Source organism: Phoenix dactylifera, chromosome 2, assembly GCF_009389715.1.
Source record: "Phoenix dactylifera cultivar Barhee BC4 chromosome 2, palm_55x_up_171113_PBpolish2nd_filt_p, whole genome shotgun sequence".
NCBI classification, from domain to species: domain Eukaryota; kingdom Viridiplantae; phylum Streptophyta; class Magnoliopsida; order Arecales; family Arecaceae; genus Phoenix; species Phoenix dactylifera.
In genome coordinates, this window is record NC_052393.1 from 25,431,783 (window position 1) to 25,450,434 (window position 18,652).

General features: G+C 37.2%; 1 protein-coding gene across 1 annotated transcript; it reads right to left on the reverse strand.

Annotated features, from left to right (window-relative positions):
- Positions 1 to 7,206: 7,206 nt before the first annotated feature.
- LOC103712146 (MLO-like protein 6) lies at positions 7,207 to 13,217 on the reverse strand. Its single transcript, XM_017844044.3, has 13 exons — positions 12,966 to 13,217; positions 11,764 to 11,880; positions 11,600 to 11,660; positions 11,410 to 11,498; positions 11,175 to 11,249; positions 11,003 to 11,097; positions 10,475 to 10,524; positions 10,355 to 10,395; positions 9,762 to 9,935; positions 9,565 to 9,600; positions 9,302 to 9,369; positions 8,725 to 8,785; positions 7,207 to 8,640 (listed from the first exon to the last, which is right to left on the reverse strand). The coding sequence occupies exons 1-13, from the start codon at positions 13,215 to 13,217 to the stop codon at positions 8,161 to 8,163; spliced, it is 1,599 nt and encodes a 532-aa protein (XP_017699533.2). The 3' UTR covers positions 7,207 to 8,160.
- Positions 13,218 to 18,652: the final 5,435 nt, after the last annotated feature.

The following is an 18,652-nucleotide window of genomic DNA, read 5'->3' on the forward strand; positions in this document are numbered from 1 at the left end:
GTGCCAGGCGGATGGTTGGATGGAGAAGACGGGCTAGTTGGCTACGCTAGGGCTTGGGCAGCTGGAGAAGACGGGCTACGGACGGGGGATGGGCGGATGGCTAAGATATCTTGTCCCGTTGCCGTTGGCCTGGATGCCGGTTGCGGACCGTTGGTCGCTCATCGCTGCCTGTTGGTCGCTGCCCGCTGGTCGCTGGAGCCTGGAGGAGGAGCTCTCCCAGAGGCGGAGGCCGGAGGCCTTCCTTTGGTCCGAGGCCCTAGGCGACCGCCTCGATCGCCTAGGGCTCGGGCCGGCACTGCCTGCAAGCAGACATATTCATGCATTTATAGCAAGGGAAAGACAAGCCACACATCTCATTGCATTTGTCACCAACACGACAAAGTTATATTTGCGTCCTTCTCCAAGTGAAAAGGAAAGGGCCCTGCAAGGTGTTGACTGTATTGCCTATGAGGAAATAAGTCGGTTTTATAGAGGGATCACCACAGACCGTTCATTCGAGTTCTATACGGTTTAACAATTGAGTCAAACTAATATAATTTTTTTTACAAAAATTATTTTTTACGTGTCAAAAGATTCAGCCCGAACATTGTATCAATTAATACGATCACAACCGCTCATCAAATGCTCCCGTCCCAATTCATTCACAAAACTTTTGTAAATTGTAATGGTATGAATGGGGGGAGTCTACTGGACTTTGTTTCTGGTCTGCTTTTCTTCAATTGATGATTTTTATTATTCTTTGAAGAGAAATTTTGATTTTTCCATGAACTTTTCTCCCGTTAGATTGTTTGAAACTTAGAATGGTAGATTTCGAAAATAATTAAACATAAATGAGAGAAGCCAACTGAGCCAATAGCCACCACCTTTTTTTAAAAAAATTAATATTAATAACTAAACAATGATAAATTAAGCTGCCTCCAACCGGGTCCAAGGGAAAGGTCCACCAGTTGGAGGATTGAGATCAGTTGTGCCGAGTGACGATCATGATCACCCGAGTGACGAAAAATAGATAGTCTTTGATAAATAAGATGAAAGAATTAAGTTATAATTAAATGTTAAGCACACTAATTAAACAGTAAACGTGTCAGATGCATACTGTGAGGACCCGTGCGGGCGTGTGTTTAGTCCCACATCGGTTATTCGCTGGGTAGATCTTGGGTACTTATACAGGATCAAGGAACCCAAATAATACCTTCCGGCTAGCCATTTTGGGTGAGATCCTGGGTTGTTACAAATGGTATCAGAGCGGACCCGGCTCATAACCTATGTGGACTAGGGGACACTGCAGCACGGATCTATTGGGGCTGACCACGGGCCAATCGTGGTGTTTGTGATTAGATTTGAATAGATATGAACCCTTAGCCTGACGAGGACGTCAGGACTTGAACGGGGGGAGTATGTGAGGACCCGTGCGGGCGTGTGTTTAGTCCCACATCGGTTATTCGCTGGGTAGATCTTGGGTACTTATACATGATCAAGGAACCCAAATAATACCTTTCGGCTAGCCATTTTGGATGAGATCCTGAGTTGTTACACATACCATAGGAGTTTGTTTTATTTTTAGTATAAGCATGACATTAGCTTGTCTTCGAATTGACTTGGGCCACCATGGAAAGAGGCAGAAAGATTAAATCAAGGTTTAGGTGCGACGAAGGAAACAGCGCCGTGCTGAAGTTGTACTTAATTTGTTATGCAACGGATCACAGCCAGCGACCTTTTTCTTTTTTTGCTTTTTTAGTAAGATGGAGGGAGGATCTAAAAGCTATCTGACAACAATTAAGACATTTTTTTTCTAAATAAATTTGCAAGGCACTTAATCTCTGGATAGCATAAGATAATCCTTTCTATGTAGCTCCTAATTCTACCCATGGTACAATAGTATCAAAAATCTTGATATCTCTCATAAACACCGTCATCAAAATTGACTTTGATAAATTAACGGCTAGACTATATTATGAAAAATTTGATATTTTGATGGTTTATTGACGCTTAAAATTTTTCAGATTTAAGTATAAAGCGCCGGGATGTTTTTATTATTTTTTTAAATATATTTAAGGAGTATAAAAACTACTCGACAAGAATTACAGATTTTGTTCTACCATCAAAGATTCCTCTGACAAAGATTTTTGAGCAAACCCTCATTACTAGAGCAACTGCATGATGTCAATGTCGTTCATGAGGTGGCAGCCAGTTAACTTCTTGGTATTTTATTCTAATATATATATATATATATATATATATATATATATATATATTCAAAAAAAATATTTTTCTAAAATGGAAGTTTGTGGGGCATCTGATGGATAACTCATACGATAATCAGCAGGATAATGACACTACAACAAAAGTAAGTTTTCCTGATGCTTTCCCGCCGACACTTGAAAGAAGCGTCGGTAATTTGGGTACTACGCCGAAATTTGCCGGCGCTTCTTGATAGCGTTGGGAGAAATTTAGATTAAACAACGCTTATAAGCGTCATCACAATTCTACAACGCTTAAAAGCGTAATCGGAGGCCTAATTATCTTCTTTCCCCAAAATGATGCTTTATAAAGCGTCGTTGGAGGCCTAATAATCGGCTAATCTACCCCAAAGACGACGCTTTAAAGCATCGTCGGAGGCCTAATAGACCAAAATGGCAATAAAGCCAACCCTCTTTCTTCTTTCTCCCTAAACCCAACCCCATCTCTCTCTCTGGTGCGCACGGAGAACAAACCCTAACCCCTTCACTCAACCGCCGTCATCCCAGTGCCCTCTCCCCCTTCATGCCCTCCCTCCCTTGATGGGGACGACCTCGCGCGGTTGAAAAGGGCACTCCGTTGATCCACGTTGTCTTCTTGGTTCCGGTCTTCATCTTCTTTCTTTTGGTCTAGGTTTTAATGGCGGAGGAACCCACGAAGATCCCCGACCAGGCTGTCGGCGAGGTGCCGGAGGAGGAGGCTGAGGCCTTCCACATTCGAACTCTCTCCACAGTCATCGGCAGGTTTCGATCCGTGCCCTTCTCCCTATTTCAATTTCTAGGGTTAGGGTTTTGGATTCGCGGTGTCGAGATCTTCTTTGTGTGTTTATCGTGATCCTTAGTGAGGAGAAGGCGAAGGATGGGGCAATCTACCACTACATGCACGCTGCTAGCGGGTTCTCCGCCAGGCTTACACCGAAGCAAGTCGAGGAATTGTCGAGTGAGTTCTCTTCTTTCTTTCATCTCTGCCTGTAGGTTCTTCTTTTTTTTCTGTTTGATTTTTGATGTTTGTTAGATCTATTTTGTGTTCGATTGAATTGTTACCTGTTCGCATGGATCTAGCAAGTGATTTCGATTCCAGAGGCTTCCGATCCAGAACGACTCGAGAATTTGGGTTTTTTTTTCTTGGATTAGTGTAGAGAAGGTTGGTCGCCTGTGTTTTTCTTCTCTTGCTTTTGATCCAGCTAATGGTAATGAGTGCGCCTGAAGCCCCTGGAGTTCTTCCTCTTTTCCTTCCCCGATCCGATTCAACCCTCCGATCTCTCTTTCCGTAGAGGAGAAGAGCTTCCCCTTGTTTTTCGGCGTCAACCTACCTTTTTGCTGGCAACTGGGTTTTCAGGGATTTGAAAAGAAAGAAGATGAAAACCACGATGAATATGAAGATGAAGGCCTTTTCGCTGGCAGCTGGGTTTGCATTTCTACTGTAATTTGTGATTTTCTTTCTATTCCTATTGTAATAGATTTTCTATTGTAATTCATAAAAAAAATTAATAAATTGAGCATTTGTTGTTGTTTTTGTGTTGTTGTTTCTGCGTTATTAGAAGAAGCAGAATCATGTTGTTGTAATGGAGAACGGATTTCTTGTTAATCACTATCTACAGATTTTTTTTCCCCCAAAAAAAATTAATTAGGTTTTTTTATTTTTTAAAAAAAAAATTCTAACGACGCTTTAAAGCATCGTTGGAATTAATATTGCCGACACTTTAAAGCATTGGCCAAGCTTTCCATATTTGCTGACGCTTTTGAAAAGCGTCAGCAATTTATTTCTCTACTTTAACATAAGCGATGCTTGGGCGATGCTTTTAAAAGCATCGGAAAGAAAAATAACGATGCTTATAAGCATCGGTAAATATCATATAAAGCGTCGCCAAAGCCTCCTTTTGCTGTAGTGTGAGAGATGAGGGTTGAGATAGAAAATCTTACCACCATATGAGCACCAAAATAAAATAAAATAAATAAAATATCACTACTATAAAATTGTTGCATAGTTACAACAATAAAGTACTCTCATCAACAGTCCATTATGATTACAATTAATCATCACATTTTAGATAGCTCAAACTTATAACTCACTTTTGTGATTGTTTCAAAAGGAATAAAGTAAAGTTTATCTTTAGACTAACCATGATCATATTTCCGGCCCATGACAGAGCATCAATGGAGCCATATTTTCCACCCGCAAAAATGTAACCCATGAGTCCAAATGTTACAACCAAACTACACGCTCATATATATCATGTGTAATTTTTATCCAAAGCAAACTAAAACCAACGAATCATTCTCATCATTATCATGATAAGACCATGTTCAGTTTTCATGCAATCCAAAGTTTAATTTATGATTTCCAAGAAAGCATATTCCAAGATGGGAGTTTGCATGCACTGCAACAAATCCAGTTCAAGGCCATTCATAAAACACTTGCATCAAGAAGAATCATTACCAATTGTATTAATTATAGTATAGATACATATCAATGTAAAACAAGAATTTATATTTAAAATAAAGGAAACGATGTAACAGGAATTTATATGTAAGATAGAGGAAAGCATGTAAAAAAATAATTTTTATGTCAATTATATTCATTATATCCATTAACATAATTTTCATGCATTTAGGCATTTCGAACATTGTTTAGTAATAAGTCTACACCATTCTTCTCTACCATGGAAAAGAAAATCTTGCCATACCTACCACTATGTATCTCCTAAGTAACCCTACATTCCGTACAAACGTAGAAGGCAGGAGCCCCGGCTATCCCCCAATAAGGTAGAAGATATAGAAGATCTGCGAGCAACGACAATAACCATAGCAAAGGCGGAAGAGATGATGGCAGTAGGTTACATGATCGATGGCTCTGATACCATATTGAAATATTTGGAGAAAAGAGAAAAACAAGGAAAAAAGAGAGAGAAAGAGAAAAATAATTTTATTTCTATGTTACTTCATATTTGGTACAGACTCCATACATAAAAATTAATATAGGTTGATTTAGGATCTCACTAATAATGAAAAATATTATAAGTGATACAGGTTGTCATGTAATCTCTAAAATCATTCTAACAAGATTATGCTAACAAAGAAAACTAATATAGGTTGACACAGAATCATGCTGATAAAGAAAAATATTATGAATAATGCAGGTTATTACGTGATCCCTAAAATTATTCGAACATATGCAAAGCAACATCAACATGTAGATCATTTAAACAATTGTGCATGGGTTAAGCACCGCTCGAAAGAAAAATAATATATGTAGCAGAGGAAGAAAGTTGAAATGGTGTTCCTATCACTATTTTAACGTCATGCTCAAGATATGTGGTTCAGTTATTTGAATTTCTTATTCTATGCATTTATTTGATAGAACTTTTTTTAAAAATAAATGCTTCTAGCTACATGTTCCAACAAAAAATGGTTTAATTTAGTTTCAAAAAATAGAAATTCGGTTGTGTCGGATCAGTTTTTAAAAATTGGTGCAATACATGAGGCTCTCCCCATTGTGGTGGGCTAAAAAATTTTAAAATATTTATGGTGAGCATGGGTCAAACAAGCGACCTTTAGTAAATTCATTCGAAAAGATATTTGAAATGTGTTTTTATACACCAAAAGACACTTCTTCTCCTTTTTTTTTTTTTTCTGTTTCTTCCTTCTTCTTTTAATCATGTTTTCTTCTCCAAAAGATACTTCGTCTTCTTTGTCAGGTATTTCATAGATTTAGGAGACACCAATTCCCTCATGTATATAATATAACATAAGAATAATACCTGCACGAATTGCCAGATGATAATAAAAATAAAAATTTAACTTTAGGTACTAGAAGAATAATAAAAACTTGATAAAATGAAAAAAATAGAGGAGGAACATATGTGCAAAATTTTCTTTTTATTACACAACTACCAAAAATAATTAAGAAGAAACAATTTTTCTATGATTTTCTTTTTTATTTTTCTGAATTTTGAAGAAAGGTTGAGTTTTCTCTCTTCTTTCCCTTTAATAGGTATAGAAATAACTAGCTAGAAATTATTTATATTTTTAAGAATAAAAATTTATATTCCTAAGTTACTTTATCTAGGATAAGAAAACTTTCTCTTGTAGAAAATATTTTATCAGCACCAATCAGTCACAAGATTTTTAAGATCCCAAATGTGCAAAAGTTCATGCTTTGCATGTGGTGGCAATTTAAGTTGAATTGTATCCGACAAGGTTTAATCAAGTGCAAATAGTGATTAGTGAATGTCCAATTAATATTCAGCTCAACCTTGTGACTCAAAAACTACTTCAATTTGAGTTACAATAAGCACTGTCTGTGATCAAACTCAACTCATCTTATCCTGGCATAACCTGGTGTCAAAGGCTACCTAGATCCAACATCAGTCCATTGGCCAAACTATGATATGCGACCCCACCTAATCTAGTAGGCGATTCGTCGTCCAACGGTCGTTATATTGCTGCTGCCGGCGTATCCAATCGCTAGATCTCGCTCGGCGAATTCCGACTGGCATTAGATTTCGGTCTCCCGCCCCAGCTCCTCGGATGCTCGGCGTCGGTCTTTCCAAGGCGGCTCTCGCCATCGGGAGCCTCTTACGAGCTTCTGGCTAGAATTCAGAAGTATGCTATTCACTCATTTTTTGTACTTCTCCTCCTTGTTGTGGTTGCTGCTTCTGCTAGATGTTATTTTCTTGGTTAGATGTCATCACTTGGCTTCAGAGGATCTGTTCGGCTTCAAGAATTTTAGATTGAAAGAGCTAGGCCTTTTGTTTGAAGCCTGAAGTCGAGTTATGTTTCAACTGGCGTGTGGAAGAAAGGGGCTGTGGCTTTAATCTGATGGAATCTTTAGGAATCTGTGAGGAGAACAGGGGCTGGACACCCTGTACTGTTGGCTTGCAATTATAAGATTTTGGTGTCTTCTAAATTGGATATAAGTTGGGTTACAAGGGAGCCGGATATAAGTTGGATATAAGTTGGTGTCTTCTTTTATTTATTTATGTTTAAATATTTTTTGCATATTGTGAATGTTGCTTTATATTATTGGGGGTAAATTTCCATGTATTTGGTAGATGCTGTCGACATACTTGACATTAAGGACAGGAGTTGGTGTAACTATGGGGCATATCATTGATTAATTCTCTTTTCTTTTCTTTTCTTTTCTTTTCTTTTCTTTTATTTAAGAATAATGCTTTCACCACAACCTTTCTAAGTCTAACCGGAAAAGTATACTCAGCTCCAGCAACATGGAGAGAGGTGCCAACTGGTGGAATGGAGATCCTTTGCACATAATCATTTATCTGTCATGATCTACTCTCTCTCTCTCTGACTTCTTGCATGACAACTTTATAAGCTTTTGTAATGCAACTTAAACTCTCACTACAGGAAAATAGGGTTATAGCAATGGCTTTTATAGTGGCAAAAACAATTTCCTCTAGAAAATCATGCAGACCTATAGCGGCAAAAGATGTGGCTACTTAAACTCATTCTATTTAACAGAAGCACTTTTTTTGTGTGGAGTCATAGTACATATATTGCTGCTAAAAATTCAACTATGGTGGCTCACAAGCCTACTCTTTTTTTCTTTTTTGGCTGCTAATCTGCCATGATAATTATTTAGTGTCTATTTTATGACTTTCAGCATAACTTTTATGTTGCTGAAAGCCTATATTATTATAGTGTTTAGGAATTCAACTTTTTTACATTTATTTATTTAATCCAGCCATGTGTATCCTACTTCTTCAAGATCGGTGTGTTTGTATCGTGTACGTGTATATATCCTATGTCCTTGCTTCATTGTTTATGACAATCTATGCCATGAATACCAACATCTTTCTACCAAAACTGTTACAAAATACAAAAGTACTGTGTATACACTGATTAACCTGATCATTGCTCTCATGCCTTTGGTGCCAATTATCACGCATGGAAGAAATGACCTTTAAAGCTTTACCATGTGAGAGCTACTCGGTGATCGTCTCTTATCAAAAGAAAAGTCAATAGAAAGATAACTAGCTCCTTGGTTGGACTCAATGTCATGCGGCTGTTTCTGCTCTGTTGTATCACCAAATACTTGCATCTCTCTTCCTCCATCTACTTGTCCTTGTTGCATATGGTGGAACGAAGCTCCACTGATTGTGTGGTGGGATAGTGATGGTGTCCCTTCTAGATCAAACTGTTCATCATCTATAGTAGATCGCCTCGGGGAAGCTTGGAGGCTGTCCACCTCACTCCTATAGTGTCGTAAGAGGTGTACTGGTGATAAGCCATGGGTTGGGGTTGCTGGCCTACTTGTAGACAAAGGTGTCACACTGCTAGACCGTCGGCTCTCTTTCAAGTGCTTTCTTGCTGTATCATGCCATTTCCTTAGGGCAGTTGCCACTCTCTCACTGAAGATGGTAGGCTTCATGTTGGACCCCATCTGTACGTAAGGAGACACCATATAGGATGAGTAATTGTTGATCATTTGAAGGTTCTTCTATGTTCTTTAAATATGGAAATGTACCTGCGTTACCAGTGCATAGAGAGGTAGTGTGACATAGCTACATAATACCTGTATGAGGACACTGATAAAACAATGAGAGTTAGAGTTGTAGAGCTGCTAATTTGTTGATTAACTAATGATGAGGTTATAAAAAATCACCTGACCTCTCTCAGAAGAGAAAAAGAAGGAAAGATAAAATCTATCATTTGGACAATTGTAATGGAAATTGATATATGATCTATTTTGTTGGGTATATGTTAACCTGATATGCTGTATTTTTTCCTATATGAAAGTTAGAATGAAGAATTTACAGGATGAAAAATTTTGTTTCTTTATCTGAAAACAGAAAGAGTATGATGAGAAAACCATTTTGCCATTCACCATAAGAAATTCAGCAAAAGCCTTTCGATGTGTGAGTGGCTTTTTCATTGGACTTTACTGCTTTACTCTTGTACAAGTACTTCTAGAGAAATCTTTAGTAAATAATTGAAGTGCGCAAATTGATCAGCTAGTTCACTCACATATTCTAAAAATTATGCATAACTGTGTTGCTTTAATAACTCTATAAAGCTATCAGAAATAGAGTAGGAAGACTAACCCCATGGAGATTCTGATGATGATGTCTTCTATATTCTTGTGGAAGCATGAAGGGAGGCCAAATTCGGACTGCAAATGGTTTACATCGGAATGAGCTCTTCTTCTTTATAGTGTTGTAAAGCTTGTGTGAAATTTTAATTTGTTATTTAGAGGTATAAAAAGGGATTGTTTGAATTTCTATATGCATAGGCATGCATGTCTGTGTGTGTAGAGAGAGAGAGAGAGAGAGAGAGAGAGAGAGGTTAATTGGTATCATTGTCTTACCCAGCTCCAAGCAAAAAATGCAAGTTGAAATGCATTCTGCAAGAAAAACATGCAAACACTGTTGATTACATGCTACAATTCCTGCTGACTAGTGGAAATGTTTGATTAAGGTACATCATCTCCTGGAGGTTTCGATTATTGGACGTAAGAAAGAAAGGAGCACTGCATCTTTTAAGTTGCAATTTGAGAAAAATTACCTGAAAAAGGACAAAATGTATGAGATGGAGTAGAAGGCCAGGACGGTTGAACCAGAAGAGATCATCTGTGGGCTGGACGACAGGGATACCCTTCACGACATCTCCACGCTCCATAATACGTATAGCCATCTTTGTTATTATCACCTGAAGTTTTGTTCCCACTAGGAGAATTATCTGCAAATATTCTTACTCTCTTAGCTACTTTCTCTTTGACAGATAACAAGATTAAGCCAGTTAGCTTCAACTGTTTTGTTACTGACTAACAATCAGAGTAAGATTATAGATGTGGTCTGATCTTTGTTATTTTACATGGAGCACTCAGTGCTTAAATCTTTAGAAGAAGACTAAGATTCGAGCCATAAAGAATGGATTATTAAAAAACCAATTTACAATAAACAAGTAATGAACTGTGATCTCAGGATCTTAATTGTTCATGGGTTTGAGACAACTTTTTTTTCCCCTTTCTCTTTGACCTTTTCTATGCAACAACTAGAATAAGAATTCAAACATTCACTGGTTTTATAAAATACAGCGGATGTGTTTCTAAATTAAAAGCAGTTAACTTTACAAAAAATATGGTCACATGAACTTACAATCAAAGGGATGAATGGTAGCCACAAATAGGAGTGCCAGTCTGCCCAACAAAAATATGCATTTAATATCTCCAAAGCATATGCTAATATTAGGAAGAGGTAGTGGCATAATTTGCATACCGTGAGTGTTGAGTAGCAGAAATATTACTGCAGAGAACCATATTGTTGGGCTGGAAATTTTAGAAAATAAGTCATTAGTAGAACAAGGGAGAGATTCTCTTAAGAATGGTCTTAAAATAATATTTGCAGATTAAATTTTAAAGTTGTTTATGTATTGAATTTGATTGTTATAAGAGAAAATCAAAGATATCAAATTAATAGGGGACATGTCCTAGGCAAATACCATTTTGTAGCATGTTTTAGAAGAAACGCTAGTTAAATCATTTTAACAATGCTTATATGTTACCACACATGTTATTGTCCATTCTAGGCAATCAGTTAACATAATGTACGCAGGGATCTTAGAGGCATTTTGAGAGATAATGTATCTAGGGTTTATCATGTGAGAATGTAAGTGTTTATTCTGGCCTTAGGGTGTCCAGTTCATGTGTCTTCTTCTGTTGTAGGTCTAGGAAGCAGTTCTACTATGAACCAGGTTACTAAAACCTTAAATAATAGCATCCTTGCGTATATAAATGATCAGTATACCTTATCCCAACAACAACTTTGAAATCTTCTTCAAGTGATCTCTTAATATATTTCTGAAAGTTAAACTTTGTCGAGCTTTGGGGAGCCAAATGAGCCTGAAAGTATGCAAGTTTTCAGCTCAGTGATCAAATATATTTCTTTGTAGTTAATAAGGAATCTAACAATTACTTACCATTATGAAGCCATGTCGTAGCGTCAAGTAGTCAACTTTAGGAACTGATCTCAGAAACTGTCTGAAGAAGCATACCTGCTCAGAAAAAAAAAATTATCCTTGTTTGACAAAATGGAAATAAAAAACTCTTTAATTTTCAGTGGTTCCTTGGCTAGCTATTTCTCATAATTATGATATAGTAAGTGTGAATTCAATAAGACAACAATACGCTGATTTCTGAAGAAATGATCCTTACAATCCAAATGAGAATGGGCGATTTGCTCCAGAAGTCTAAATGCCGACGACCGAAAGATGTATCTCTTGCAAATCTAAACCTGTCAGGATCTACCAAACCATTTCCACAACAATATTGCACTCATCAATACACTGGTGCGCACATAATATACATGCTTTTGATTGATTAGCTGATTCATATTTGAACTTACCATGTGAAAATTGATATTCAATTGTTTTAGTTTCCAATTCCCAGCCTTTCCAGCGTCTCATCTGTTTCATAGGCACCCCGTAAACATTAACTATTGCATTCCCTTCTGCCAGAAATATATGACTTGAAGTAATTATTGATACAATATATTAAACATCTCCTTGCCTTTAGTCTGCCTAAAGCCATTGTAATTATGCAGTAGAGAACATGGGAGACGGCCAAGACGAAGATAAACATGTGGAGCTGGTGGATACCCTTGGAGGAAATGAATGGAACTTTATCCTGCAAATTTGAAAGGTCATGCCGGATTCGTATAGCATAAAACATTGCAAGTTACAAATCTTATTGGTAAAAGTTTATGTCCTTTTTAACATCTAAATGATAAATCCAAGCAGTGTGTTTAACATCGACATCTCATGAACAAAATTTATGCATTCCAACGCAAAAGAACGGGAAACCCGACGTCTTGGAAGGAGAGCGCGCGAGGGTCACGCTCCCCACGGCCGCGGCCCGCTCGACGATTGCTCTCCTCCGCCGGACCACCTTAAGTAACTCCCTCGCTACGACTGGCTCCGCTCGCGCTGAACGGGTCTGGATATCATTGACCGTTCCCTTCACCCGTCCCATCTGTCCTGCCGGGGCACCGGAAAGCACGCCGTCTTCTTCCTCCCCGACCGTAATAAATACGACGGCGGACTGTTTCCCGCGCCTCTCGCTCCGCCTCTCCTCCCCTCTCCGTGTGAAAAGGGATCCTCGGGGATCAAGACTTTCTATTCCCCACCCCAAACGGTTCTCGTTTCCTCCTCCGTGTCTCCTGGGAGGGTTCCACGAGGATTTTGTTTTCTTTTAACAGTACTGGTCCTACAAATCCATGCAGGAATTTCCCCTACGGTTGACTGGCCTAGTTGGCGATGACTAAGCCTCTCTAATCTTCCAAAGGGTTCTAAACTTCTAATAGTACTAGGTTAGTCTTCTTGTAGAACAAGGAAAACAAAGCTGGGCTTTTGGGCATGTTATACACAATAAGAGTAATTAAATAAAGTATTCAAGTATAGTACCATGATATAATCCAACATGATAACAAATAACAACTTAATTATATATATAGCAATGCTTTTGTCACATGTATATTACATAGTAAGCAACGGTATTGAACAATTATCTTACTTATTTGTGGTAATAATATTGGTGCTATTGTCGATAAGATTATGGACAATAATAATATGCATAGCTATGCTTTTGTCCCATGTATATTACGTACTAACCAATGGTAATATTGGTGCTATTGTTGATAAGATTATAGATAATATGCACTAAGGATAAGAATGATGGGCATTGAGAAAAACAGGAATAAATAGTTCTTCAACCTGGGCTGCGCACTCGTCGTTCCCCCCTCCGGCTAAAATGCGTCGGAAAATGGTAGATGATTCAGTCTGCAGCAGTCTCCGGCCGGTGGTCCCATGAAGATCTTCGGAGTCATCATCTCCGGTGCCGGTGGTGGCAGCCTCGTCTTCTGGTCTACATGGGTGCCATGAATTGCCCACGCTTTTGGGCACGCATGTTTTGGATATGAGGCCTTGGCTAACGGTCAAGAGCAAGGATATGAACCCCATCAGCATCAGCTCTATCTCCAAAGAAGCAAACCGATCCATGTTATTCCTCTCAAATACGTATCTTTTATGGATGCATGGATAGAATGGTAATCGCTGGACAACAGCATACCGGATTTGATCTTCTCTAGAGCCTCGTAGAGTGCCCGCTTGTGACGCTTCTTCAACCACTGCAAGATGGCATTCAGTATATTGTTTACACCAAGTGGATATGGAGAAGGTTTGATTGATATATTCAGAGTCTATATATATGCGAAGTAATATATGCATGCAGATTGAAACAAACTTGCCTTGCCGATGAGGTGGAAGCCATGCTCGATGAAGATGGAGATGATAACCAGGACGAAGCAAACCGCAGCCACAGCCCATGTCGATGTATCCTCCAAGGATCGGTCGTTGGCTCCTCCACCCCCCGCCATGCTTTACTCCTTGGGAGGTAGAGAAAGTATGGAGAAGTGGAGCTTCTGAAATAAAAGAGAGGAGAGATATAAGTAGAAGTAGTAAGTTGGGACGGTCGAAGACCTTCGAGAGAGACGTCGAGATGATCGAAGCAGTAACGGTCATGGTTGGTTAATTTGTTCATACTTCGGTCGACTTTTCTAGATAACGCGTCAGTCGTTACGCTTGATGGGTATGTTCGGGACTTCGTCCCGTTCGCAGGAGGCGGCGGGAGAAGTATGAGCAATGGAAACGTATGATAAAAACATACCTCATATTGAGAAAAAGAAAAAGAAAACAAATATGGGACATAAAAAGTCCAACTCCTATAAACTGAAAATTAAAATAATTTTTTAAAAAAATATTCTTATATTTTTAAATAGAATAGCGTAAATTATTTTTTTATTAAGAGCACAACAAATATTTTATAAATTTTTCAAAAAAATTAAATGCATCACCATGACTAACTAAATATAAAAAAAAGTTACTTTTTCAGGCATGTGTATCAATGTTACAGAAAAAAATCTTTCAGCAAGAAAAAATTATTTCCATGAAAGAAACGAGTTTTTAGAAATTTTAGAGTTTAAAAAGTTCAATTCAAACTTGTCTTTCTTGCAAAACCTCCCCACCCCAGCACATGTTCACGTAGAGACCCTCCTCCTCCTCGCCTTCTTTTTCTTCTTTAATTTGTTCATGTCCGTTGTCTGGTTCTAATATTGGTTATTTTCTTGCCCTTCAAACAACAACTTTTCACGTCAAAATGGTAGATGATTATTCTTGCCATTCACACACAAGCACATTGACATACGTCCCCCTCATTCTTTTAGGTACAGATTTGTACAGCTGTGACTTCCCCCTCAATGCATCATTACGCACAATAAAGAAGCCTTCGACCGCCTTAAATGTCTTTTTCAAGTTTGGATGGGACTTGGTATTGCTTAACATCAGGAGGCGTCCAACATTTTAAGAGTTTTGCATCTTTCGGTAACTCAGAACAATGGAGACGGATACGTTGGCTGTTGGATTTTTCGCACGAAAAAATTATTGATCTTTTTTTTCTGACATTGATCATTAGATCATATTATGCATAAATCTGAAAGCATCCAAATTTCTTTCACAACTATCTGCACCGATATCAAAGTGACGATTCAATGATCCAACAATGATGCGCGTGAAGAAAAGTAAATCCTTTTTTCAGGATGCCCAAAGACTCAGTCAGCAGTGACAATTACTATAACGTATGACCCAAGAAATACAGCTCTTGACCCTTCCATTTCTTATTTTTTGCTTTTTTCTGTGGGAGTTGAGATATTCTGTGTCTCGTGACTTCTGTGAACTTGGACTTTCATGCAAAGTTGCATTGATTGGGGTACTTTTTTGTCAAAGCTTAATGTGCAACGTGTCATTGACTTTTGATGATGCTGATGGTCTAAACTGATCTACAATTGACTGAGGAACCTAGGCCAAAAAAAAAAAAAAATCCCACTCCAGCGATGATTTTATGATAATTATCAGTTTGATGCTTCTAGTACATATAATGCATCTTATTTGGTCACAAAGTATTAAAAAAAAAGAGAGAGAGGGGGTGTATGCCACAATTGTATTACTGATCATAATGTCTGTTTTAATCACTATCACTGTTTATCAAAATATAATTTAGTTTATCTATAATATTTATCAACTAACCATAATATTACAATATGTAAATCTAAAAATTTATCAATTATCCATTATCTTTGAATGTTTTTTCTTTGTGCTCAAGTTCTTCATAATAATTAAGGCTACAAACTGCAGAGAAAATCAGGATATTTTGCCCCGAACAGAGGGAGTATAAGACACACACACACATACACACACACACACACAAAAAGATTAGACTATCCTAGAGTCACGTTTAAATCGTATCTTCATTCTTTGTCCGTTGGCTAGGGAGTTGCAGCAGCACGTATCTTTTATATGCTTAATTTTTGTAGTAGAACAAGTTTCTTGCTGGCATTGTTAGACTTCTTGGAGGAGGATGACGGTGGCAAAAGAAATTAGCAATGCCTCCACATTCACGTGTCTATAGGTGGCAAGAGACTTAAAAGATGGTTTGGAATCAATTTGAATTTAATCTTCCATTGACCTTTAATTGATATAGCAGGATCACCGGCTTCGATGCGGACTACTTTAGCCACTCGAGGATGTTTGGACAAGCTTCGGAAGTAAGATTCTCCATATCAAAACTCACTTGAATACCGAACTTTTGGGAAGCTATAAACTCTAATCAGAAAAGAATTTGACATTGCAACTGAAAATAAAGTTGATCGGAAGTCAAGATCTAGCTTTTACCCAAATTATTATTATTACTACTACTACTACTACTACTACTACTACTACTACTACTACTACTACTACTACTACTACTATTATTATTATTTAAATTTATATCCTCTTTCAAATCAGATAGGAATTCGGCTCAATTTTGACCGAATTTCTCTAGCTTCAAAATCGGGAAAATTTTATTCTATTCTAACTAGAAAAGAAATCTGGCTCAAATAAAAAGAGCAAATCTTAATAAAATAGTAGAAAATTTGCAGCTTCTTCTTTTTTTAGTTAGAAGAAGAATTGGATTTAGATAAAGAGCAAAGAGCAAATAGCATAAACTCTTCTTCCTATACAGTAGAACACCAATAGAAGGAAATAGAGAGAGTGAAAGTAAAGAGCATAAATTTTACTTTCTAACTACTAAAAATCCTAAGTAGAGAGTGAAAGAAAAAAGCATAGACTCTACTTTCTAACTATGATATACCTTAATTTGTAGATCGTTAGAAACTAATGGAAGTAAAGGGTTTATTGCCCTATATTCTAATATTCTTATTATTTATTATTTTATTCGAGATATTCGAATTGAGCAGATTGAAGAGAAATCCTTCTTCCTTCCTGATCGGATTGCTAATGGAGAGAAAGGAATACTCATTTTATGTTTATAAAAAACCTCTTATAAGAGGTTTTATGAGTTCCTATATGTACTTTTATTTTTATAATGTGGATCATTAGAAACTAATGGAAGTAAATGTAGAATGACATACTATCCAAAGTAGATCAACCTTGCCACCTAGGATTCAAAACAAACATCAAACAAAAGAAATTTGCAGAGAATTGTGAGAAGAAATTCATTAGCGAAACTCACCCCTATTTCACTTACGAAATAATAGTGGAAGGAAAAAAAAAGGGAGAGAAAATAAATCAATTTAAAAGAAAATAAATCTATTTAAAAGAAAATAAAAGATGAAAGAATAAGTTTGGCTCCATCTTATAAAGATGCCTCATAAAAGAGGCTCCATATATCAAAAGAATTCTCTCTCTTACCACAAAAGATGTCTCATCAAACTTTTCTCAAATCTTCACGTAACATTCTTCCCCTAGTTATAAAACTATAATCTCTCTCCCACTGTAAGATAAAAATACTAGTATCTCACTCCAACTAAAAAACAAACTCAAATATATTACGCCTAAAGCTCAACCTAATTAAAGTGGACTAACACTAAAAGATGAACTATTCCAACTAGTATTGGAATGAGAAACAAAGATAAATTAGAAATATAATCCTAGTACATAGAGGACAAGTAATAGACTTCCAATAGTACTGGGCTTAGAGCCCTACTTTCAAATATTCTTATTATTATTATTTTATTTGAGAGATTCGAGTTGAGCACGTTGAATAGAATTTAATATTTTCTCTTGTTTGTATTGCTAAAGGAGAGAAAGAAATACTCATTTTATTTTTATAAAAAAAAACTCTTCCTATAGGAGGTTTTGAAAGCTCCTATGTCTATTCTTTGTAATTGATGTCTTTTTTTAAACAATCATTTATTTTTTAGTTTTTTAGGGATTGTTCAAATTTCTTTGAGCATTATCTTAAAAGGTTTGAAGGAAATAAAGGCATAACAACCACCAAGCCATTAAAACCACATGTTTTTACACTAAAGTTTTAGCTCAACTTGTGTAAACCAGGGCTTGCCCCACTTGTTACTATCCATATTTCTTAAGATTTTGGGTTCAATTTTTTGGACAATGCTCTCTAGAAATTTGGCCCTAAAAATAATACTAATGTGGTTAACTCTACCTTCCTTTCTCTCCCAAACAAATAAATAAAAAAAAGAAAAACTCAACAACTAAACCGCCATCTTAACCCTTCTAATGCCTCGTGCCTATATCTTAAAATATTCAACTAAATGATTCATGGGTTGTGATATTTAGTTCGATAACCTTATGTGATTTTAACTTTTTATGCTGAAACTAGCACATCAATCTTTTTAGAGCTTATTTGGGTATTCCTATATTAATATCTTGTAGAAATCGAGCCTCCTGGCTTGCCTAGCTTGCAGTTTTCTAAGAGCCCACCTAGGTTCCAACCTGTGGGCTTATTGGTCAACCGAAAGAAAAAAAAAATCCATAAAGAGATTTTTTTCTCATAGAATTTGAGTTGGAGGGGTGTTAGGCTAACATGGACCATATCCAAGTGGTTCCCAACAAATGAATCCAATTGGATTGCTCTAACAAGTTCCTAGCATTTGTTGGAGCTTAGGTCTCTGCTACCCTGACCCATCGAGCACCAGCTTGCTTTTCCCGCATCTTAAAGCACCGCTCTCGCACACTCTCGCGCATCTTAAAGCGCCTTTAAAAAAGAAATTAAATAAAATGAACCCAATTTATGGCCAAATTGGCTTAATCGCAGACTGGTCAGCATATCCTTTTCCCTTGCCGTAAAAAGTAAAAAAATTGCATCAGGGGATTCTCTTCTCCATGGTGGAAGTTTAACGCCATTCTTCCAACGACAGCAAATAGAAAAAGCAGTTCCAGGGGTGGAAATTAGATAATGATGAAGAAGATCAAGTTAATTATTTTTTAAACTACGTGCCGTTCACTCCCAGCAATAGAAAAACCAAACCAGAATGACCAGACTTAGCAGCTAATAAAAGTCTTAGCGTATGAGCTCTGAAGCAGTTCAAAGCCATTCTGTC

Coding starts and splice junctions, on each gene's coding strand:
- LOC103712146 (XM_017844044.3), bottom strand. CDS start 13,217: ATGCTGATGGGGTTCATATCCTTGCTCTTGACCGTTAGCCAAGGCCTC. Junction 11,098..11,174: donor TACGACATGGCTTCATAATG/GTAAGTAATTGT, acceptor GCATACTTTCAG/GCTCATTTGGCTCCCCAAAG. Junction 9,370..9,564: donor CATTTTTTGCTTGGAGCTGG/GTAAGACAATGA, acceptor AACCATTTGCAG/TCCGAATTTGGCCTCCCTTC.